Source organism: Meriones unguiculatus, chromosome 2 (assembly GCF_030254825.1).
Source record: "Meriones unguiculatus strain TT.TT164.6M chromosome 2, Bangor_MerUng_6.1, whole genome shotgun sequence".
Taxonomy (NCBI): domain Eukaryota; kingdom Metazoa; phylum Chordata; class Mammalia; order Rodentia; family Muridae; genus Meriones; species Meriones unguiculatus.
This window is the reverse complement of record NC_083350.1, coordinates 83,705,054-83,729,716: the sequence shown is the minus strand read 5'-3', so window position 1 is coordinate 83,729,716 and position 24,663 is coordinate 83,705,054. Positions and strand designations below refer to the sequence as shown.

Sequence of the window (24,663 nt, the reverse complement as noted above, 5' to 3'; positions counted from 1 at the left end):
CCTATTAAAGTAGAGTCTTATTTCAGGAACATGTCTGTGATTTCTGACTCTCACTGTGGATGTTTACAGCCTTCCCATTGCTGCTGCCCAGGGTTCCAGTCCTGCTTCTCATGCTCAAGTCCACTGTCAGTTTAACGTCATAGCTAAGGTTTTTGTTTTTTTTTTGTTTGTTTTTAAGCTGGTAATGATTTGAGATATTTGCCTCAAAGTCCACGTAAAAGATTCTTCTCTTGCTTTGACCTTTAATGCACAAAAAATTTTGTCTACAGATTCCCTACAGATGTCCATGGGGAGATGAGCGTTTGGTCTGAAGAGACTTTCTCTTCTCATTTTCAGACTTTTGTCATGTTGAGTGTAAAGATGAATTTCACCTGTTAACAATGAAATTCACTGATAGAGGGACTGAAATCATTAATTATGTTATAGCTCCTTATCTTTTCATGACACATATTGCTGTGGGTAGGACGCATTAAAAATGTCTGCTCAATGGTCCATTATGGAGGCACAATAATGCTTTTACATGACTGCAGTAAAGTGGCAGATGCTTCTTACTGACAACTTCTCAATTCATTTAGAAAACAAGTCAGCTCTGGATTTGGGTTTTTTTTTTTTTTCTATAAATATGGCAACTGTGTACACAAATGATCCCAAAGATGTTGAACTGATAAGTGAAATCACGAGTATAATTTTTTAGAGTACTAGAAGTTAGTTTAAACGCCTCATCTGATAGCATTTTAATAAAATTAGCATTTTTCTTACTATGCAAATAATTCTTTGTTATTATCAGGAACCAGAAAAAAAAAAAAGACATTGATTCAGTATTATGAGCTTAAATTTCTTTTGTTTTCTTCTTTGGAAACCTGTGTTGAATGCTGATTTTTCATTAGTAATGTAAGTAGAAGAGGTGGTCCTGTCCCATATGGTAACAGGGACACATGGGGTCTAGCATTTGGAAGAAAAATAGGCTCTTTCGGAAGTAAGTCCTGTCATCTCAGGGAGGTTAGAAGGGACTTGTGATATCCACAGACCCTTTTGTGCAGTTCCCACCAGGGCTTGCCTCTCCTCAGTAGAGTGGGCAGACACCCACAGGGCATATTCAAAGGATTCCAGGAAAGCCACCATCACCTCCCCACACACCACAGTGCGGGCTAACAGACTGCATGATTGGTGCTTCATGAAGACATCTGTATTCAGGAAACTTTAACTTAAGGCAAAGACTCTTGCTGGGATTAATATATGCAGGCTGTGCCATTTACCGTGGGTGATTTTTGTTAAACTCCGTGTAGGGAGATCAGATGAGAGGGCTGTGAGAGTCAAGGAGATGAGGCCAAAGATGAGTTTCACTGTCTTCTCACTTTGCTGAGCAATAGTCTGAGTGCTAGTGTGCTTGCAAAACTACCCACTCAGATATGTGGAACAGCACAAAAGCTGTTGTTGTGTTTACGTCACTGACAGTTGAACATGGATTTGTGTTAGTGTCTCTGCTTCACTCATTGGCCAGGGACTCAGGTGCCCTGGGTTATCAAAACATCCAAAAATGCACTGAGGGCCAGACAGAAGCAGGGAGGCCCAGATCATGTCCGTGTGTGTAGCTCAGTGCAGTGGACCTCTTCAGTGTCCTTAGAAGGACAGTCCTTGTTTGTCATGTTCAGTTAGTGCAGCTGCTGTTTCTCAAACTTGGGGCTTTGAGTGATTCCTACAAAGAAACCCAAATAAGCAAAACCAAGGTGTAATAGGAAAATGATGTCTGAGATTTTTCAAAATTTGCCTGCCAACATTTGAAACTGTAAGTTATTTTAAACATGGACATATTTGCTCCTAACGACTTACTTCACTCTGTGTATATTGCACTTAGGGGTAGTCTGAGTCAGCCGCTAGCTAGTAATTTACTGAAAAGCCTAGAACATGAAAGACCAACCTTGCACAAACATAGAAGGGCACACCTGTTCACACACTTGCTGTGCCCCAGCAGCACGGCATGGCAGACTATGCAGGCGTGTTGGCGTGATTTCTGTGCCCCAGGCCATCCGACTGGTGGCCAGCACATGCCTGTTCTCATACCTGCCGTGTCCAGGGCTGCCACCTGGTATCTGGGTGTGCTCTTCACACCTGTGCCATGTCCCACTGCCACCACGGACTGACCCGGGCTTGCCTGTTTGTACACCTGTACAAACACCTGTACACAGGTATATATAGGTATGCATAAAGATGAGAAAGAAATTGCTGCTGGTGGCAGAAAGACATAGGAGCAAAGCAAAGTGCACCCACAGGCCTTACAGTGGGCTGCAGCAAGAGTTAGGAAGAAGTTTGGATGGTCCCAGAAAATAGTAAGGGATCCTCAGTGATGTCATTTTGATGCATTTGCACAAAAACAGCGGCTAATAACCTGCCTGGAAAGGTCGTGAGATCATTGAAATAAACATGATCTCTGGAGCAGGGCAATTAAGATATGCAGAGGCTCAAGGCTACAGAAAACTCAATTTATATACATGGAAGACCTGGAGAAAATATTATAATCTTACAAACCAAATTTATGGAATAGGTGACATTATATACATTCTGAAGAGGAGGAACATTTTCTCTGATGACATATGTTGTAATTATCATCTTACATTGTTTCATCTTCACATTGTCTTTACTTCAAAGTGGAATATTGTTCTTGTCCTCTCTGATTTCTAGACCTTAGGGCCTGGAAAACATTGGTGACCTGCCTAGTTAAAAGATTTTTAAACTTTTTATTGGTTCTTTGTGAGTTTCACATCATGTACCTAATCCCACTCATCTCCCTGTCCCTCCATATCCTGTTGTATTCACTTCACAAACCCCAAAAGACCAAGAATAAATAGACTCCACTGTAAATACATAAGATTTTTTTTATTACAAGTTACAAGCTGCAGCTTGGGCTCACACCCCCCACGGCCAAAGTGGTGAGAGCCGAGAGCCCCATGCTCAGGTTAGTTGGGTGATTTAAAGATTCCAGTCCCTTCCAACATGCCCAAAGCAGGGGCGATTCCTGGGCAAAAGGCAAAAGGGATGCTGCATTTTGAATTGATTGGCTTTAGGAAGGTCCCCAAACCATTAATGATCTAATGTCCCTCCCTAGGGGCATGGGCTAGTTTCCTAGCAACTTTATGTCTCCACCTAGCTAGTTCAGGCCTTAAACATTAAAATAGCCATTTTTAATCTTTTGGTCTCTCAATCCACCCTCCACCCTTTCAACCTCCATCCCAAGAGAAAACCAAAAAGAAAAGTTACCTATAAACAAACATTTCTCTGTGGAAGCTGTGATGTGTCACAGTGTATACCCTTTTGCTCAGTTTTAATTGCAAATATTCATTGCAATGAGTTATTGGCCTAGTTTGAGGCCTCTGTCTTCTGCTACACCATCAATACTTAATCCTCACTGAGACTTCTCTCAACTATCCTGTCGTTGCCCTGTGTCAGGGGATCCTCTACCCCTTCATGCACTCCAGCAGTTCATAGATGGAGTGTATGTTGGGTGAGCCAATTCAAAGCCTTGGATCTGGGGCCGGGTGCTCTCCTATGCCTGCACCACCAGGGCCAGCTCTCCTGCTTTGCCCAGGTGAGAGGTGGAGCCAGCTCTCTTAAAATATGATTAATTCATTTCTCTCTCCCTCTTTTCCCTCCATCCCCTCCCATGCCATCCCCTTTCATGCCATCTCAAATTCATGGCTCCTTTTTCTTTAATTATCATTGTTACAAATATATGTATACATAAATATATAAACAGAAACCTCCTGAGTCTATTTAGTTTTGCTCGAGTGCATAATTTCAGGGCTGACCGCGTGGCACTGGATAACTAGTAGGGGCACATCACTAGGGAAGACTTGATTTTTCCCTCCCAGTGGTTATTAGCTGCTTTTTTGCTTAAATGTGAGGCCTCATTAGTTTTCCCTCTTCCAAATTAGCATGTCTCCTCATGTCATCAGGACTTATTTAGGGGCCATTTTTTGTTATATCATGGGTGAAGTTTCCCATGAAACACATCTCATGCTGCCTATTTCTATATAGCTCTCAAGCTATAAAAACATGGTATAAAAATCAAAACAGTATCTCTTGATACATTAAAATCATATTAAACTTAAGTATTAGGGTCTGTAAATAATTTGTTGGAAAAAAGCCAAACTCACTAATTTGCATATTTCTAGGCTCTTTTCATGCTTTCAGCATTTTGATAGTGTACAAGTCCAGAAGTTTTTGCTACCAGCCCTTTAAGAGAATGTTTTATGACCCCTTGTTCTGAAATATAGAGATACTCGGAAACATTTGTTGATGAATGAATGAGTTAATAGTAAACTTTCTTTTTGCCAGACAGTTTTATACACTGTCTTATTTAATATCCATTGAATAAGTGGACTGTATTTGTCAGTATTCTATTGTTGTGAAGAGGCCATCTGTCCACAGCAATTCTAATAAAGGAAAACATTTAATTGGGATGGGCTTATAATTCAGAGGTTTATTCCATTATCATCATGGTGGGAAGAATGTTGGAATACAGGAAGACATGGTCCTGGAGAAGGAGCTAAGAGTTCTGCTTCCAGATCTGCAGGCAGGAGAGAGAGAGAGAGAGACAGAGAGGTAGATAGAGAGAGAGGGGGGGAGAGGGAGAGGGAGAGAGAGAACGAGAGAGTGCCAAGGGCCTAGGCTGGGCTTTTGAAAGCTCAAAACCCACCTCCATGATGCACTTCCTCCATCAGGGTCTCACCTCCTAATCCTTGCAAATCTTGCCACTCCATATACATTTAAATATATGGACCTAAGGGGACCATTCTTATTCAAACCACCCCAGGTACTGTAGGCGTGAGGGCTTTTGTTTAACAACTAAAGAAATTGGAACTTTGATCTCCATGTCCCCCCAGAGCAGAGCCAGAAGTACAACTCAAGTTCAAACCCACATTCCATGTCCTTTTTCTCTTCTACTTGCATTAAAATCTTGGTGTTTTTATCTGAGATTTACGGAGTCTTCTGGCAATCCAACAGAAAGATGAGATTTTCATTTTGCTCTTAATTATGACATAACATATTTAAGAGCAACACCCACACTTTTGCCACAGCATAAACACTGCCCCTAAGGCATGGTAGAGACTCTTGGAAATCACTGTAGCGTTCTTCTGGTAAAAAGCAAGCAAGCAAACAGAGCCCAGGCTTGCCCAGGCTACAGGAGTTTTGAGGACAGGACATAATAAATACTTTTCTGAAGGCTCCTTAGCAGAGCTCTTGTGACCCCCGTGCTGCTGCTTGTGCAGGTAGTGAGAGGCTTGCTTCAAGATTCCTGGAGGTGCCATGGTGCCTGCCTTTTGAGTCGCCACAGCCTGATCATCTTCACGCTTGCAGTTTTCTTCACTCTTATTCATTTTTTAATTCAAGGATAGAACTTTATTCATATGAGGAAAAAATGTGCAGTTGCTTCATCATGACATCTGAAATCTTACTGCTTAAGTTCAAGGACTGCTAGATTTCTCTAGAAAATGGCTCTAGCTGAACTTCAGCCCACTGGATTTAACTATCACCCTTTTAAGGCTTAGCATTTCCTATCCTCTTGGGTAATTTCGTTTAACATCCTAGGATGGAAAAAATAGGAGGGTGAAAGGAGTGTACCAGGTGTACACTCAGGCCTTTAGTCAGTCTCTGCTTATAAAAACACAATAAAATCACCTCCTTTGGGTGGATTTTTAGTTGTCGGCAGGTAAATGTCTATGGACCACTGTTTATTTTTGTTTAGAGAGTATTACTGGTGTGTAGTTGAGTCCATTTTCAAAGGTTTATTTTTTAAATTCTGTGTGTATGTGTGTACACCTGATAGTGCGCCCATGAATTCTAGAAGAGGACATCAGTTTTCCTGGAGCTGGAGTAACAGATGGTTGTGAACACTTGGCATGGCTGCCGAGAACTGAACTTGAGTCCTCCGTAAGGGCAGTATGCACTCTCAAAGACTTGAGTCCATTATTTATGGGCTGTTAGCACCTCTTTGATGGTACAGCTGGAGCCTCCTACAGCCTGAACTATTGATTGTCTGACCTGTAAGAAAAGGGTTTCGGGTCTGAGAAACTAGAGCTAAGAAATAGTAAAAGGATAACATAATATAAGGAAGGGGAATCTGAAGGTAAAAAATTCTTCAGATTTTGAGAGGATATTATATAATAAACAATAACTCTTGGTTCTTACTTTTTCCAGAGATAAATGTAGTGGAAACTGATTGACTATGTAGCAAAGTAACAATAAAGAATTCTCTGGATCTTCAGAATGCTTCATAAGGCAAGTCTTCTATAATAGTGGGTACAACCATGGTATGAAATTTATTCCTGTGCTTTCCCAAGTTCCGCTATTCATGACACATGTTGATTAGGATTATCAGCCACAAATCTGATATAGAATATAGGAATTGATAGAAAGTTACCCAGTAAACCATTGATGGCCATTGTAAAGAATAAGAGGTACAGGAGGAAATTACGGTGACTGAGTAGGATTGAGTGAGGAGGGGCCAGAGAGCTGGGACACAGGCAGTAGCCGAGGGCTAAGGGAGGCGTGTTAGGCTTCCTCCAAGAAGGGCCCGATGAGGCTGAGCAGCCTGAAGCTGGCTAGTGAAGGCAACTGGGCTTTCTCCACCTTCTAACCCAAAAGAACAAAAAGGTAGACTTCCAAAGTCTCTCCTTTGCATGTATGTGAGGCCTCTTAGAGCTGGTCCTGACCACAACAATAGACCGTCAGAACCATTGCTAATAGGCGGCTGCATAGAATGATGGAAGCCAGAGCTTGAGGGGAGAGCCCAGGGACACATCTGTTTAACACGCAGCCTCCCCAAGAATCTGATGGTCTTCACAGAGAGGCAGAGTCCTGGGCTTGTCCTGGCTCAGTTTCTTAGTTGCCAGGTAATTGGACATTCTTCTTAGAGCAAAGGAACAAATGACATAATGATGTCATTATTATGTTATGTAAATCCTACCATTGCTGTTTTATTTTTATTTTTTTTTAAGATTTATTTATTGTTTAAACACTGTTCTGCCATACACACCAGAAGAGGACATCAGATCTCTCTATGGATGGTTGTAAGCCACCATGTGGTTGCTGGGAATTGAACTCAGGACCTTTGGAAGAGCAACCAGTGTTCTTAACCTCTGAGCCATCTCTCCAGCCCAACCATTGCTGCTTTCTTATGTAACATGTAAAAGGCAACTGAAAAGAAACTCATCTAACTGACATTTGAACTGTAAAATACCTGAAAATCTTCCTTTAGTCAGTCACTATTTATATAAGGAATTTCAGACTTTTAAGTTTTTCCTCCTGCTAATTCTCACACTTAGATATGTAGTATCATAAACGAAAGGAACATGCCCTTTAAAAAGGCTGTATGGCGCCTCTTCTGTTTGCTCTTGTTACTAGGAAAGGAAACTGTTGTGATGATAGAAGGGCTGGAGGCCTTAAACATGCAGGGTGCTGTAACGTGGCATTTCTTCTCGGCACAGGAGATGCCTGTCTAGCATGGACTCAGATAATCTGACAGCCTCCTCCACAGTCGTACCCTGCACTCAGGCTTTCCGGCCCCAGGCGTTAACAGGGCTGCTGTCTCTGTGTGGTCTTTCAGGAAATAAGAACTGGGATAGCTATAAACATCCAGAAAACTAACAGATGCACTCTTCTAGCTCTCTACGTCCCACCCTCCTGTCTCGCCCTTCAGCACTCAGTCTGCAGTGAAGGAGTTAATTTTGCACTGGATAATCTTCCTCTTCGTGGGAACCCACATTGCTCATGATGATGCAGAAAGACAAATGGGATGTGGATTGGACATATGACAGGATCTACCGCAGAAGACATCTGAAAGACTACCTAGCAGCGTTTCAAAGCAGATACTAAGACTCATAACCAAACCTTCGGTAGAAGGGGAGTTAGTATGACAGGAAAAGGACAGGAGCCCCACAAGGACCAAATTTATCTGGGCACAGGGTTTTTTACTGCAACTGTTTCTCCAACCAAGGACCATGTATGGATATAACCTAGAACCTTTACTCGGACGAAGCTCATGGTAGCTTAGTAACCATTTGGTTCCCCATGATAAGAGGAACAGGGACTATTTCTGACAGGAACTCAATGGCAGGCTCTTTAACTTCCCCACCCCCCAAGGGAGGAGCAGTCCTGTTAGGCCACAGAGGAGGACTTTGCAGCCAGTCCTGAAGATACCTGATAAGCTAGGGTCAGATGAAAGGGGAGGAGGACCTCCCTAATCAGTGGACTTGGAAAGGGGCAGGGAGGAGATGAGGGAGGGAGAGTGGGATTGGGAGGGAATGAGGGAGAGGGATACAGCTGGGATACAGAGTTAATAAAATGTAACTAATAAAAAAAAAGTTGAAAAAAAAATTGGAACAAAGCATCCTAACTCCCTTTCCCTTTTTATGTTGGTAGCTCTGCTGATAACAGTCCTGGGGAAGGGGGCCCTTCCATGAACCATCCATGACCATTGTGGCTCCGGTGCTACCCACCTTGCTTGGAACACCACCCACTTTATGTGTGAGACATAGCACAAGCATGTCTAATTGTGATAGTCACTAGCTCAAAAGCTATGGAGGTCATGACAAAAGTCACTCCAGAGATTAAGAGAGCAAAAAGACCACCCATGGTAAAATGATGAGCCATGGGAAACATGAGAGCTGGTTAATTAAAACCCCACAGATTATTCAAATATCATCATAACATTTCTTATTAAATAACTGCTTTTTCACTGGGTATGTCAAAAGGCCTCATCAGCCTTCGCTTCTGAAAATACTGTATGGGTGCTGGTTCAGGAAACTCAGCAAACGGCTTATTCCATAGCGCATCTTGCTATTGTGATCGGAGTCTTTATTGACTGCTCATGGATATAGTACAAGATAGCCTTGCAAGTAGCGCTGGCCCAGTGTCCCTCCTTGAGTCATGGCTGTGGTTGTTGAGCCACTGGTTTAAATCCAAGACCTGGCAGAACACAACCAAGTTGACGCTCTTTTTCTTGAGGGCCATTGTGAATACAGCTCATTCTTAGGTCTGCTCAGTGACAGTAACAGAGATGATCGGTGATAGGAGTATACATTCTCCTGTAATTACTTCTCCCTGTAGGATAAATAGAGATACAGATCTCATTTCTAAAGCTCAGCATTCTATTTAGATTTGCTTTCAATAAAATATCTATGAAGAGTCTTCAGCATGATCCCTACTTAATGGAATTTAGTTGTTAAGCTTAATTCATATCAGATTTACTAAATGAGAGATCACTGTCAACTTATTGTTAATTGAATTCAGTAAAATCAAGGTTTCTATAATTAATGTGAACTGCTTAATCTTTTAGCTCCATGAATGAATATAATTTTCTGAACATAGGTTTCTTCTCATTTAATGACTTAGTAACATTTTGAGGAAAATAAATGTATTTTGAGTTCTTTTTCTAATAACTCTTAATATCAAATTAAGTAAATCCAAATATTTAAAATACTACATAATGAAAAAAGCAAAACATTAAACTAAAAATACTATGTTTTGAGTATCAGCCAAAATTCAGTGAAGTAATAATTGAGAAGTGGTTTAGCACAGCTGCTGAGTGACTTTTCCTGAGCTGAAGTGAATAAACATCTTTTCAGTCCACAAAAAGAGAATAACACAGGAGAGCCAAGAGAGGGCCCCCAACATGTGGGGATTAGCTTCAGGCACGCGACGCCCCAGGGCAACTGCAGCAGTGAAATGCTGGCTCCACCGTAGCTTCTCAGAGATGATGTCCTACTGCTCTACGTAGCTATGAGACAGGCCTCATGGAGGGCTCTGCCATGTTGCCTTGCCACAAACCCGCAGGCAGTAGAGCCACACAGCTGTGGGCTGAAACTAGGATAAGTGGATTTTCCTCAGCTGTTTGTCTGGTTGGAAAGCTGACTAATATACCTAGTCATTTAAAACAGTTAAAGAGAATTACACCGTACAAATACACAAGCAGTGAGTCTCAGCACGCAGCTCCTTTTCAACAGGTGTGTAAGCATTCTAAATGAGCAAGTGATCATGTTCAGCACACACATCTGTACCTCTTCTTCACCCTCTATCTCCTTTCACTGAACCATGTTAATACAGTCCTAGAGATTTTCATTAACAGACATTTTGCAATTTTGCATCTTCTGCTCTGTCATTGTAGACTTAGTGCTTTTACTATATGCCATTGCAGAACTGTCTCAGAGCTGCCATTTTTAAAACAGTCCCTCCTTATTGCTAAATATTTTAGGTCGATTATATAATATCCTTCTACTAAATCCAGCTGCAACAAATATCCAAGCTTCCATGTCCTATGATCTGGTTTTTCTGTGCTCCAAATTTCCAACAGTGAAAACACTGTATCAATAAGTAGATATATTTTTAAATTTAAGAAATATTGATGAACTATCCTCAGCAAAAAGCTGTATCAAGTTGTATCACCACCAAAAATTGCTGAAAATCTATCTCTTTTAAGGTTTGTACCTCTAAATAGTACCATGTTTTGACAACCAAGCCTTTAATATATGGCCCTATGTCAATCCATAACAACAAGTTACAATCACTTTATTAAGTTGAGAAACAAATTGCAAATGTGAAATAACCCAATTGTGGACCAAAGAGAAAGAATTTAGTTAGAATTTTATTGCAACAGATCTTGATACTCATGGCTAACATTAAATAAAAAGGGAAAGAATACCTCTTTGTTTATGTATTAATTGTATCTGGAATAGTTAGTTCAGTGATTTCTCTCTGGTTATTTAATTCTTTGTATTTAATTGATAGTATTTACAGATGTTTAGTGACAACTATTTTATAAGTAGCTCCCATTGTGAGTTATCTCCTGCAGTGTCTCCCCGTGAACTGATTGTGAGTGGGAAATCAGGAAAGGAGATACAGATCTGGAGAGCAGATCTTACTTATCTACACAGGCAACCTGCTTTCATATTGATAAAGTTTGCATCTCTTCTGTAGCTCTTTCTGATTGTTCATTGTTGCTGTTTTAATGAGAAGCTCAAATGAGCAAAACCCACTTGCGTCTTCCTTCCTTAATTTCAAAGGAGAAATTCTCCAGCCCAAATAAATAAGTCCACATGGATGGACTCAGAAAGCCTGAGTCAACATGTCCAATCAATTGCCTCTAAGCATTAAGATATTTTCTTAAGACAGGCTCCTGCATGGTAAAAAAAAGAACCATCCAGTGAGGAGTGACTAGGTGAGATGGGGAATGACTTTCACCATCTTTGCTTACACAGCTTTGTTTAACTTCATGTTAATAAGTGCTAATGACTCTACTCTAAACCAAGATTCACTGTTGAACTGTACCAAAGATAAATACAGTAATGAAGAAAATAATCACTGGGGATTTGAAATATACCTAACAAACTCAGACTCTTGCAAAGTAACTTTCTTATTTAAAGTGGTTCTGGGGATTGCTCAGATTACAGCTAGTCATCTCTGGGCAAGCACAGGAGAAGCGAGTGGCATTTCATAAGCTCTGTTCAGTTGTTAGAATGTTTCTAGCTTCCACAGGTAAAGGAGGTAGCTGGTGTAGCCATCATCTTGTTGCTAAAATGACAGAGAAGAGCTGCTGCTGCAGTAGTTGTGTGTGCTGTCCCGCTCTTACCCCACCCACTCCCTACCCCCCAAATTGTTTGTCTACCCCGAACTGCTTTGTTTCCCCAAAACAATCTGCAATTACTTAATGCAAATGTTTTCTGGGTTTACTGTTTACCTAGGACTCAAATGTTAAGTATTATATGGGTGACTCCCTTTTTCTTACCTCATAGCCTTGTTGATTTACTTAACTGTTACTTTGTGTGAAGAAAATCTTTCTCTCCCCATGTTTGCACTTGTTTTTTTGTACATTCACAAACACAGTTCGGGCTTATCTCTGCTTTTTTTTTTTTTTTTTCAGGAGAATTTAGAGCTACCGATGGACGATTGTGAAGTGACGGGGTCTGCTGCAGCATCCGAAGTGATTAAATATGAGTATCATGTCCTGTACTCCTGTAGCTACCAAGTGCCAGTTCTTTACTTTAGGGCAAGCTTTTTAGGTAAGGCCACGTCTAAAGCTGAAAGCAAATTTACAAAATTTACATACATGACAGGAAGCATATTTGGAAAGTCATTCCTGAGAGGGAGGAAAACAGTTAAAATTTAAAAAAGCTGTGGGTGAGGTAAGGTTTTACCAGTAAAGTTTCTTATGCTTCAGAAAGAAAATCAAGACTTCATAGTGAGTGATATCATCCCAACCTTAAATCTGATCATCAAATTTTTGGCCTCTTGCCTGAAGGTGACTAAGCTCCCTGGCCTTTTTTGACTTTAAACAAACAGGAACAACTTAAAAACTGCAATGTTTACTTACTTCTAACTTTGCAGTAAAAATTTCTATCTCAAGTGATGCCATTAACTCAGAAGATCCTGGGTTCTTTCACCAAGAGCTTATGGTTATTTCAAGAATTGTTTATAGGTTAGCTTAAGGTGTATTTAAAAATAGCAGCAATGCTCCCTTTAGCCATCTATACATCTCAGATGCCTTAGTGTCTTGCAGAGCTGTTATTTAACTCATTCCCCTGCCAAGAAGGTGAACACCTGTCTCCTTGGAGGCCTCTGCTAATAAACTTCTTTAGTGGCAGCCACATGGTGTCCTCACCCTGCAGCTCAGGGAAACTTCCCAATATGCACTTTCTAATTCGGGTCAGGATGATACCTTGTCTTCAGAGCTCCTGCCCAGCCCACCTCGGACCTTGTGTCTCTTTTTTGTAGGTTGCTTTCCTCAGCAACACTTTACATTTTGGACGCTTCTAGTTTCTGAATAGCCAAGACATCTGAATTTAGCCAATGATACTTTATTTTTAATTAAAAAGTAGCTTAAGCTGCTTTGAATGTGTGTATGGTGGATTTAATCACTCGCTGCCTTATATTGTTTAATAGTCTCCAGTTTTGCAGTGCTTGCAATTTAACGAGCACTTAGGATTTAGAACAGGAGCAAATTCTTGTAGACTCCCCAGTGAGAAGATTTTAGTCTGAGGTGCCGTTCCTGAGAACTGACAATTTTGGGTAAATTTTCAACCTGGGACTTGAGGCTGAGGACACAGATAGTTTGCTAACTCTCAAACTCTTGCTGCAGGTTGGTCTGTATGATTATTACTAACCTTTAAGACATTCTCTTTATTGTAAGTGTATTTCACTTGCAGTCCAGAGGTTAAAGAGGATATCTTGTCTGTCCACTGTGCTGTCTACTAAAAGGTGGGGGATATATCTATTATTTGAGGTAGAGGTAGTGGGGGTGCCTGTCTTGATTCTGTTTTGCAGTCACTCTGCCTAGCACCTTCTAGATGCAAATATAAGTCAGGGCTGCAGGTAGAGGACACAGGACAGTCGTTCTGGTTCTTCAGTACTGTTCTCTCACAGAATCAGTATTCACTATAAGCAGTTAAACACCAGCGACAAGCTCCCAGAGACAAAACAGGTCAGTTAGCTCATCAGCATCAGGGATGTGGAGTGCTGGAACATGGCTGCTTCTTCCTGGCAGTGGGTCTCTGAGGCTGGCGGATGAGCCAGCCTGGTGCTGCACTCTGTGGGCCGACAGCTCCCCTTACAGCACAGCACAGCGATTGTTCCTGCATGTCCAATTATAGTTTAACGGCATTAGTGTGCTTCCTGCGTGCCTTTCTGTGTGGTGATTTTACTTCTTAAAACGTTCATACACAACTAGCATGCTTGGTTCTATTTTTAGAATTTTAAGACACCCTTCATTTGTAGCTGATAAAGAAAACCAAAGAGGTCATTTATTTTATTTGGAAATGTTTTATTACCTCTTATTCGGTCTTATATAGAATTCATTTTTTTTTTTTTTTTTTTAGTTTTTATTCTAGAATTCATTTAATACTTGGTTAGGCACATTAAAATATGAAATTATTTTTAAAAAGCATACTGAAATGTTTTCTTGTGGAGAAAAATGAAAAAATGGTTCATTCCTTTATCTTTCTTGTAGTTTTAATTTTTTGTTTTTAACCTAACCTAAACTCAGGGGCATTCTAAAAAATATTCTTCATCCATGAGTCATAATTTTTCATTTATTTCCCCTAGTCCAATCCTTCTTTTTATGTCTGGTTAGCCTGGCTGTGCGTGTGTTAACAGTCTGACAGTGAGGAGAATGCATTCCTACCATCTTCCTCTATCCAGGCCCAGGTTTTTCTTTGTTTCCCTCTAAGAGAATACGACCTAGAAACAAGATGATTGTAAAAGTTCTTGCCCAACGGTCTTTGCTTTTCTTTCTTTCTCTCTCTTTTTTGTTCTTTCTTTCTCTTTTGTTGTTGTTATTGTCGTTTGCGACAGAAGTTGGGGTTTCTTTTGCATCTGTTAGTAAAAATCCCTTTCCCTGCCTCACTGTGAATTTTCTTTCCTTTTCTGTGTGTGCACAGGGAAAGCCAGGCGAGGGGTCAGGGTTCCCAATGACACTGCCCGTTTTCAGCTGGTTGAGATTCCTTCTGAGTCTCCTCTGACTCATGACTGTAGTCTGCTGTTCTCTGAGTCCCTTTTGCTCCATCCATGATCAGAGTCTACCAGGCCAGCTGCTGCCCGACATCCTGCCAATATGCTGCCCACCCCATCACTGGCCATGTCCTGTGCCTCATACCCCATCTTCTGCCAGCACCTCACAAACCGCAGTGCGCTTGTCCCCTGCTAGAGGCCCTCAAATGTCAAAAGTAGTAAAGGGCATCAATGTTGGCTACCTACAGCGTGAGAAGCAACTTCAGGTAGCATCTACTTCTGGGGGCCTCTCATGTTAATCAGAGCCAGAGCAACATGGCTCCTCCTCCTTCAGGTAGCATCTACTCTGGATGCCTCTCACGTTAATCAGGGCCACAGGAACCTGGCTCCTCCTCCTTCAGGTAGCATCTACTTCTGGGGGCCTCTCACATTAATCAGGGCCAGAGCAACATGGCTCCTCCTCCTTTTTGTTTTCACCACCACCACCACTGCTACTGAAACAGGGTCTAACTCTGTAGTCTCAGCTATCCTGAAAACCACAATTCTCTTGCCTCAGCCTCCAAAAAGCTTGCTTATGGGTGTGCAACACCATTCCTATCCAGGAGCTTGGTTCTCAAAGGGATAGCATGGGCTGAAGACAAGTGAGTCTTTCTCAGTGTTCTTTGCTTTAACTGCTTTTGTCACTGTAGGTTTGGGCAGGGCAAGGGCCGTACTGTTTGTCGTCCAGTTTTGAGTGAGAGGTTGCTGCCTTTTCCTTTGAGAGACAGCAAATACAAAGCATAGAGAGGCTGGTTTCAAGCAATGCCTTGTAGTTTATGAGGCGTTCCCACAGAGTACCAGCAGTAGCTTGGTGCATTTTATTTTTCTCCCTCTTACTTTTGTGGTGCCAGAGATAGACCAAAGGCCTTGCCTATGCTGGTTGTGTATGCTCCCACTTAGCCCTGCATACTGCTTTTCAAGAACCTGTATCAGACTTATTTGTACCACAACAAAGCATCCTTTTCTCATCGTTTTTATTGTTCTGTGGACTTTTTATGTCTCGTTTTTCTTTGATGGACTTGGCTGTTAGCAAATGGCAAATTTTGGAAATGTGGTTTAAAAAGTCTGTTTGTACTGAATGGCCTTGATCTCACCAGTCAGGGGTTTAACACTCATCCTGACATCTTAACTAGAGACTTTTATATTTATTCTAGATTGAATTCTGACTTATTTCTTCTGTTTCCCTTTTTTCTTTCTCTTTGTTTTTAATCTTAATTGAGAAATGGACCAAGTGGTTCTTTTAATTTTTAAGTACTTATTTCTTTGGCTGACATATGTGTTCTTCTTGGGAGCTATTTTGACATATTTCGTTAATTAGTCAGAAGGGTTGCTTTAGAATGAGGAAGGAAACATCTCTCCCTCTCTGCAACTGAAGTCAGTCTTACTGGCCCAGAAAGCAAGGGTATAGAATCTTAAATGCACCCCAGATACTCTATGCAGGAGATTTGTTCAGTTGTTATAGGCTTACATGATGATTCCCAGAGAAGTGGAGTGAAAGAAATACTCAAACAACAATTTTCTCTCAAAGGTAAGATAAAAACAAGGAAAATGTTCAGATAAAGAATAATGAAACTTGAAACTCAAGTGCATAAGTCATTAAGGTGAAGGTCGAAGAACATTGTTTGGAGTTCAGAGAATGAGGAAGTCTTTGGTTTGAAGTGCACAGAGATGACTTAAAAGGAACAAGAAAGATGTGAGTTGGAGGGAATTGAAAAATAGGAGTCAAGGATTTTTAGCTCTCTCCTAAGGACTTCTGAGGGGTAGTGGAGGTACATGCCCAGCCTTGGGATGGAGTGAACAAGGCATGCTTGGGTACAAGTGCAGAGCAGTGTGGCTTAGGGTGTCCTCTTAAGAGAAGCATGTAGAAATGGTTGAAAGATCAATGGGGCTCAAGTTATGGGTCAGCTAATGGATAGGAAGGAGTTGAGAAATACAAAATGAGGAAGAAAGTGAGCTGAGTTGCATTTCATAGAAATCACATGACAGAAAAGCAAATGCATAAATGAAGGGTGAGAGTGAAAAGGGAGGAAAGAAATGTGATGCTTTTTGTTGTTATCAGCATTATTGAAATTTTAAATAGTGACCTTTTATAAAAGATGAGCTGTAAGAACATATCTTATATTTCATGATAAAATTACTACAGTGGAGTGGGAGTTAAGGTAGCTTATTTAGTAGAGAAAAAAGCAGATGAGCCTGAAGCAAAAATGATTTAAGTTATTACATTAAGCAAAAAATGGAAAATAAATTGACATAATTTAACTCAGAATTTTATCTGATTATAGCAACCTTTAATATAGTTAATAATTTTATACTTTATTTATTTAAACAGTAGTATGTATAATAAAAGTCCCATCAGTGAACTAGAACGTGAATTTGGTAGATCAAAAATAAAGTCTAGGGATTAAAATGGGATGTGAATACAGTGGGACTTTCAGACCCACCAGCAGTATGAATAATGACACAAAGGTTTTTTAATGTTTTAAAGCTGCGCAGATCCCCAGCCAGCTTTCTGGGTTAACCCAACTAACCCGGCACTGTGTCCCACCACATGGCTCTACCTCTTTGCCCCTGTTCATGTCCATCCATTCGCCTCCTTTGTCCCACTGGCTAATCACCAGAGTCTGAACCTTCTCCCAGGGTTCCTTTCTCTCTCCCGGAAGTTCTGCCTTCCACTTCCTGGCCAGCTATTGGCCATTATTGCTTTGTTAAAGTGAATCAGATACCATTGTAGAAGGCCTTCGGTAGGTGAGAAAGGAACAGCACAGGGTCTTGCCAGCACTTAGCTCTGTCAGTACAGAACTGTCGGTTTTATATAAGAGCAGTGTGGCTTAGGGTGTCCTCTTAAGAGAAGCATGTAGAAATGGTTGAAAGATCAATGGGGCTCAAGTTATGGGTCAGCTAATGGATAGGAAGGAGTATGTGTCTCACATACATGCAGAGACACGTCTTCCCAGAGTGTATCCCAACGTGGGGGTTGCAAACAGTGAATGTTACAGAAAATAATGAAAATTTAGTTAACTAATACAAAGAATTACAAACTGAAAAGTCAAAATCTTGGAAAAAGTGAAGCAAGAATGATTTGTCAAGTCCCGTACATGTTTAAAACATTAGGAGGACTTAGGAAACAGTAGGATATGTGGTAGGACATGATAATAATAGAATGTTAATGAAAAACTCAAGTTCATAAATAATACACCAAAGATATGTGAAAAGTGACAGTGACAGAGTTAACTAACCTACATGCATTAGCACCTGATGTGACATATGCATAAGACCACAGAGTCCTGGGACACACAGGGAAGAGAACTGATGTTCTCACTGGGAAAGACTGTGTTGCTTTGCTTCTCTGTAAAGGAAATCCTCTTTTACTCCAGACAAAACAAATGCAGCTTGAAGTGTTTATGACAACACAGGACTCCAAAGCCTGGCATGGTGGCTCCTGGTTGCAACTTGTAATGGAAGGCCAGAGGATTGGGAATTCAAGTCCAGCCACAGCTCCACAAGCTACTTAACAAGTTAGAGGCAGGCCTGGGATAAATGAGTCCCTACCCTTCTTTCCACACACACATGCACACATGCTTGTGTGCATACAGATAGCCCACATATTATATGTGGGGTGCATGTGTATACACTTAATCAGTAAATGGACAAGTGAACTGACCAGACAGTTCTAAAGTGGAGAAATACAAGTAGCTAGTAGATAGTTTAAAACTGAGAATTATCTTTTACATGTTGTTTGGGAATATTCCACATGAAAATACACAGTCACATACATATAGATTTTCATATAACTAAAAAGCATATCACATGTACTATTCAGAGTATCAGACAGATAGCTGATATTTTAAAAATTTGGTCTGCCAGACTAGAGATATGGCTTACCAGTTAAGAACCAGACTTTGGTTTCCTAGCACCTACATGTTGGCTCATGAATGTTTGTACTACAGTTCCAGGGAATCCCATGCCCTCTTCCTGCCTCTGTAGATGTCTGTGTCACATGTGGAAGGTTCACTCACATACATGCAAACCAACACTTATGCATATGAAACAAACAATTAGGTTTGATAATTATGAAAGTAGTCACAAAGGCTTTTAAATGTGCTGTGTTAGTGAGATGAAAATAATGGAAAATGACCATGAAAAGCAGAATAAGGCTTGCACATGCATCACAGAGCCAAGTGAAGATAGTGAGTTCCAGGAGTGGTTGCAGAGTGAAGTCCTCTGGCTTTAGTGGCGAGGAGAGATCGGCCTTCCACTTGGTTTATAATTTCTCTCCCATGTTGGAAATATATTTGGATGCTAAGAATTCAGATATCTACTCTGTCAGCTTATATGGAGTCCTACAAGGTGTTTATGTAAATGCAAAGCATTTATTCAGTGAATTTAAAATTATGATTATTGTTTTGTTTTAGTAAGAATTAGGCCTATTTCTCTAGAAGTAATGTTGAATTGTGTTCTCATCTATCCTTACCTCTGAAATATTAACCATAATATGGTATGAAGACGTTTTTAGAATGTGGAAATGAATAAAAGAAATCAGAGATAAATGATGCCCTTGAGGTAACTAATAGCATAAAAAAATAAAAAAAGAAGTCAGGCCTGAAATCTACTGCAAGAAATAGAATATGCTCAGGACCACGAGAGAGCTAAAAACTGACACCAAAATGCAGGGGATGAAGAGACTTTGACCTGGGGTGGTCAAGAAAGCCTCCTCCTGGCACAGATATTGTGATGGGGAATGGGAAGGGCAGGTCTAGTAATAGAAACAGGAAGAGGAAAGCTGTAAGTATCCCTGGTTTGGGCAGTACTGGTTGGGAGCACAGCTTACAGGGAACTTGGGCACAGTGTGGCAGCAGAAAATGCAAGGTCTGGAACCTCGCTTCCCAACGCTCAGCCCCTCCTGCGAACTTAGGACGGTGTCATGTGAGAGCAAACCGAGACAGCAGCAACACCACTGTATGGACTTTTGAGATTCTAGTCACTTCGTGAGACTGGGTTTGGCCCTGAGTATGCTTAAGTCACGGCAGCTGTGCTGTGTGTCCTGAGGCTCACAAGGTCATGGGAAGATTGAGGATTTTTTTCTACAAGCACAGTAAAACTGAGAGCTTTCAGAACGCCAGCAACTTACTGTGGGTGCGTGGAGGCTGTGGGCTCAAACTCCATAGCTTTCTTTGTTTTTCAAATAATTGACTGACAATTTAAACCACATGAAACAAATGAATTAATTGATATAGGTAGATGAAATTGCTGTGAGCTATGTTTTTAGAATTTTTACAAAGATTTCTTGAGATTAATAAAGATACAAAGTATTGAATGTTTGTAGGAATAAATGAAGATTACAGCATTAGCCAGGTAGCTGATGTGAAGGCGATGAACAATTATGCTCATTTCATAGCACAGTATAATTTCTCACTGGAGCAAAATGAATTTTCTCCTTTGGTGGAGCATCATCTCTGCCTCCCTGTGGAGTATGACATGAATTTTTATATCCTTCAAAGCTCTGTGGAAGGCCAATCTATTGAACAATGGAACATTTCATTAGAAAAAAAAATCCACTCTAGTTTCTTTTTATTTCTAATGACCACATCTAGGAAATTTCTGTTAAAGTTATTGTGCATAATTTATATTCTTTTTAATCACTTTAGGAGTTATCTTTAAAATTTTTTTAGTCTTTAGTACTAGAATTGGGCACTGCTAGGGAGGCATGGTATTATTGGATTCACAAAAACTAATAGTATTCAGAAATTTAATTTAGAAAGCTGCACATTTGAGTAATGTATAGTTTACTTGACATGTAGGTTATTATTCAATTGAGAGATTTTTATGTGCAAATATTAATTGGTACTGGAAGTTGCTAAAAATTATACTTTTTAGTTATTCCATTTTTGTCCAACATCTCTTGGCCTTTTTCTACGGCTTTAGCGTAAATGTGTACTACCATTCCAGCTAGCACCAGCACCTAGCAAGTACTCAGTGAACGCCTGTTAAATGGATGAGCTCTATTACTGTTAGTGTATAGTTTCTTTGAAATTAGTTTGGCTTCTATTTGAAATTTTCAGGTTTTTTTGATGCTTTTACTCAGCTTCTCCCTTGATGTGACTATTGTGATGTCTAGACATGCAAGAGTGAGTGCTGCTGAGTGTTTCATGGCTGCTGAGGAGAGGCCATAGCACAGATTCTCCACAGTGCTTACAGTTCTTGGCTGGAAGTCCTTTGACCTCAACACGTTGGCACAAAATACTATGTGTAATGCACTTATCTAAGGACTTATTTCTGCTTATACTTTTACCTCAAAATGCTGCTTCTTAAGTTTTCAGACATACATAATTGTGCAGCAAATACTTTACTTCCATGTTATTTAAGCTCTGTTTGTATGGTGAGATTCTTTGCATAGTTGGCTGTCTCTGTTCAAGGAATTTCTAAAGACTCTACTTCAGTCTGAAATAATTAGGATCATAATCATGCTTGGATACATGTCAAGTGCCCACAGTCTATGCTTCCATTGGAAGGATTGCTGATTCCTTGTTGTTGTTGTGTTTTTGATCATGAAGGGATAAGGTGTGACTAGGTGGGTCAGCCTGAAGTCTTAGGGGAGAGAACCCACATCATTCTTAGATCATATTTTCAGAGAGATGAGGCTATATGCACGTGTCCTTTTTAGAGAGGGAGGGAGGGAGTGACGAGCAGAGACTGGAGGGAGTCACACAGTATCAGAGCAAAATCAAAATATAGACTTGATTTTTCCCCTAGTACTTTTGATTAGAAGTTAACAGATGGTTATCCATTAAAGGGAAATTTAGTTTGTGTCAACAAAATCATTTGTAGCCCAACATGAAAAATAAGATAGGAATACCTTTACAAATGATTATTTTAAAGATCTAATTATGGGTTCAGCAAGAGCAAGATAAAGGTAGCAGCTCTTAGCTAGTGTCTTAGCAGGTAAATAAAGGTGTTTGCTGTTGAACCCGAGAATCTGAGTTTGATCCCCAGAACCGACATGGTTAAGGCAGAGAGCTAACTCAGTAAGCTGTTCTCTGACCCTCACACACACACACACACACACACACCATATGGCATACACATGAACACACAGAGCAAATTAATTAATTAATTAATTAATAACAGAACATAGAGTCTAGAATTTGAAAATAAAAAATTCTTTCACGTCTTTCACGTGAATTCTTTCACAGCTTTCACATCTGTGGATGAAGGCCCCGGGAACATCGCCTTTGCTATTTCTGGTTGAACCAATTAAGTCTGAACCCTTAAAAAATTCTCATTTAAAATTTTTTTTAATTGTGATGACAAAGTATTTGTTTTTGTTGTGTAGCTCTGAGCGTGGTTCCAAAAAGCAGTTCTGCGGGCAGCTCCAGGAGTATTGCTTGGGTCATTTAGTCTCCTTAGTGACGGTTTTGAAGGACATAGTCTTCTAAATAGTTAGACTTGGCATGTTTGTTTAAATTCTAATCTTTTTAGTTTTATCGGGACTGTTATGATCTAGCAGAGGATGCCAAACACAAGACCTCCAGAGGTGCTAAGAGGCTTTGCGGCAGCCTTTGAGAACCAGCCAGGTTATACATGCAGATACACACACAGACAGAGACAGGAAAAGACAGACAGACAGACACAGAGAGAGACAGAGGCAGACACACACAGAGACAGAGAGAGGCAGAGACACACATAGAGACAGAGAGAGGCAGAGACAGAGAGAGCATGTGCAAAAGAGCAAATTTTTGTTTCAGTGTGTATGTGCAGGTTCATGTGTGTGAGCACACATGTGAAAACACTCCAGGTTGATGTTTTATCACTTTCCACCTTATATACTGAGGCACAGTCTCTCACTGAACCGAATACTCATCAATTATAGTCTCACTAGCCAGTTTGCTCCAGAGAAAAGAAAAATATAGGTCACATACAAGCTCGTATATGAGTCATTACTCATAGTTGCCAAAATGTGGGAAAAAATACCAAATGCGCCTCAACTGGTGAATGATAAACAGAATGTGCCATATAATGAATAAAAGATAACTCGGCTATTAAAAAATGAAAGGCTGGTACACACTTTAACATGGAAAATTTCAAAAACAATTCACAAAAGACCCATCTGGTCTTATTAGGTAAGGGTATAAAAATATAATAAACAAATTTATAAGAACAGAAAGTGAATTAGTGGTTTTCTAGAACCAGACAGGTTAAGAGACCATGAGAAATTGCTAATAAGTTGATGATTTCTGTTTCAAGTAGTCTAAACCTGAGGTATTACTTACAAAATGCTGGAGACTACCGTTGGCTTAGACACTTTAAACGGGAGAGTTGGATGTATGTGAACTGTATCTTGATGACGCTGTCTTTTGTCTTACATGCCCACGAGAGCTGAGAGAGCCCTCATCCTGCTTCTCTTCAGTGTTGCTGTGGCTTCACTCTCCTCTCTCCCCTGCACTCTCTCCCTTTGGCCCAGTATCACAGCAGCTCACAGGCACTGTCTGTTCTTCAGTTCACCTTCTCAGAAAGGTCTAAAACTGACCTTGCCCTCCAGGCTGGCACTCTGCAACCTTCTTTTTGTTTCTGCTGTACTATATGTTGCTTCTAAACTTCCTATATGATGTTTGTTATTTACTGTCACATTCTTGCTTTCTGGCTAGAATATAACTTCCACAAAACATCATTTTTCCAGCTGATATATCACAAAGGCTTGGCATATAGTAGGTGCCAAATAATATAAATATCTATTTCTAAAATTAACTTCTTATCTTATTACCCGAAGGAGAAAATTGAAGGGTGAGATACTAGTTCTTTTGTGTTGAATTAAAAGTTATTTTTCATTTTGACTTAGTAATTCCATTCTAGGAAATTTATCAAAAGAAAATAATTGAAAAGAAGAAAAATTGGTATGGCTTCCTTGTGACTGCTTTGTGCCAGGTACTATTTCAAAGCTGGTGATATTTTAAATGACCAACAGCATTGAGATACTTAAGTAAATAAGAAAATTACAGTGTAGCATGATTATAGCATCACATAGCCAGTGAAGTAGCAAAGATGGCTTTTAACTAATGTGGGAAATATTTATACTAAGTATGAAAAATATAGACACTTCAGCCTCTGCTATGGAATTAAAAAATCTTTATTGATGGCATGTCCATTCAGGAGTAAGAATGGTCAAGACCCACATCTGTAGCTCTCCATAGCTGGGAATGGTAGGAAATGAGAAGAAGTGTGTAAGCAGATAACTTCAGACAGTCATGAAGCAAGCCCAGGAGGGCAAGGGCTGACTGGTGCTCTGAGAGCCTGAGTGGGTTCACTGAGTGGTGCAGTGAGTTCACTGAGTAAGCAGTGCATTCCCTGCTTCCTAGGGAGAAGGACAGACAGCGGTGCCGATAGGCCAATTGGAAGGGGCTGGAATGCCTGTATGTTTGGATTTTACCCTGTGAGGATCTGCACTCAACACAGAAAGCAGTAGATTTATGTTTGAAGTTTATGGGTGTAGACACCCAGCTCTAGAGCGTGGACGACCGACAAAGGCCACTGTTAGAAGTTTGAACTTACACCCCAGAGCAGTACAAATGAAAAGGCAAGAACATGCTATGGAGAAATTGAGAATTTGGGGACAGACCATAGTTTTTATTGTGAGATTGATGACTGAGGAAGAGATAGATGTGGAATGACTGTTGGGTTTCTGGTTTTTCCTCACTGTGTGAGAAGTAGAAAAAACGCATGATGTCTCCGTATGGTGGAGGGAGGTTGTGTGTTGGGGTTAGAACCTAGGGCCTTATACATGCTAACCATGTATACTAGTGATCTACAGCCATGCTGTAATATGTGAATGCAACTAATATCAATGATGTAGAGAAATACATTGTTGCTAATCTTGTTTCTATTAAATGTTATAGAAAGTGGCTGAACACTATAAACACAGTACTTAATTTCTTTTGTAAAAGCTGTAAAAACTAAGACCATAAAAATTCTTATTTTTTTCTTTGCTTTTATTGAAAATTCATGTAATATATTGATTGTGGTTTCCTCTCTCCCATCTTCTCCAAGACCCTCCCCATCATCCAGCTCTACACCTTCTTTCTCTCTCTCTTCAGAAAACAAACAGGGAAAGATTTAAAAATAAAAACCACAAAAGGC

At 40.3% G+C, this 24,663-nt stretch overlaps 1 protein-coding gene across 8 annotated transcripts in view; it reads left to right on the top strand.

Moving 5' to 3' along the window:
- Atg10 (autophagy related 10) overlaps positions 1-24,663 on the top strand; it is a 255,376-nt gene that overhangs the window by 142,242 nt on the left and 88,471 nt on the right. For all 8 annotated transcript variants that reach the window (XR_009589939.1, XR_009589938.1, XR_002475960.2 and 5 more), the window contains one exon: positions 11,915-12,053. Coding sequence is in view for 5 of the 8 variants with exons in the window: in XM_021627362.2 (XP_021483037.1) it covers positions 11,915-12,053 (139 nt within the window). In the remaining 3 variants the exon portion in view is untranslated. The remainder of the gene's footprint in view (positions 1-11,914; positions 12,054-24,663) is intronic.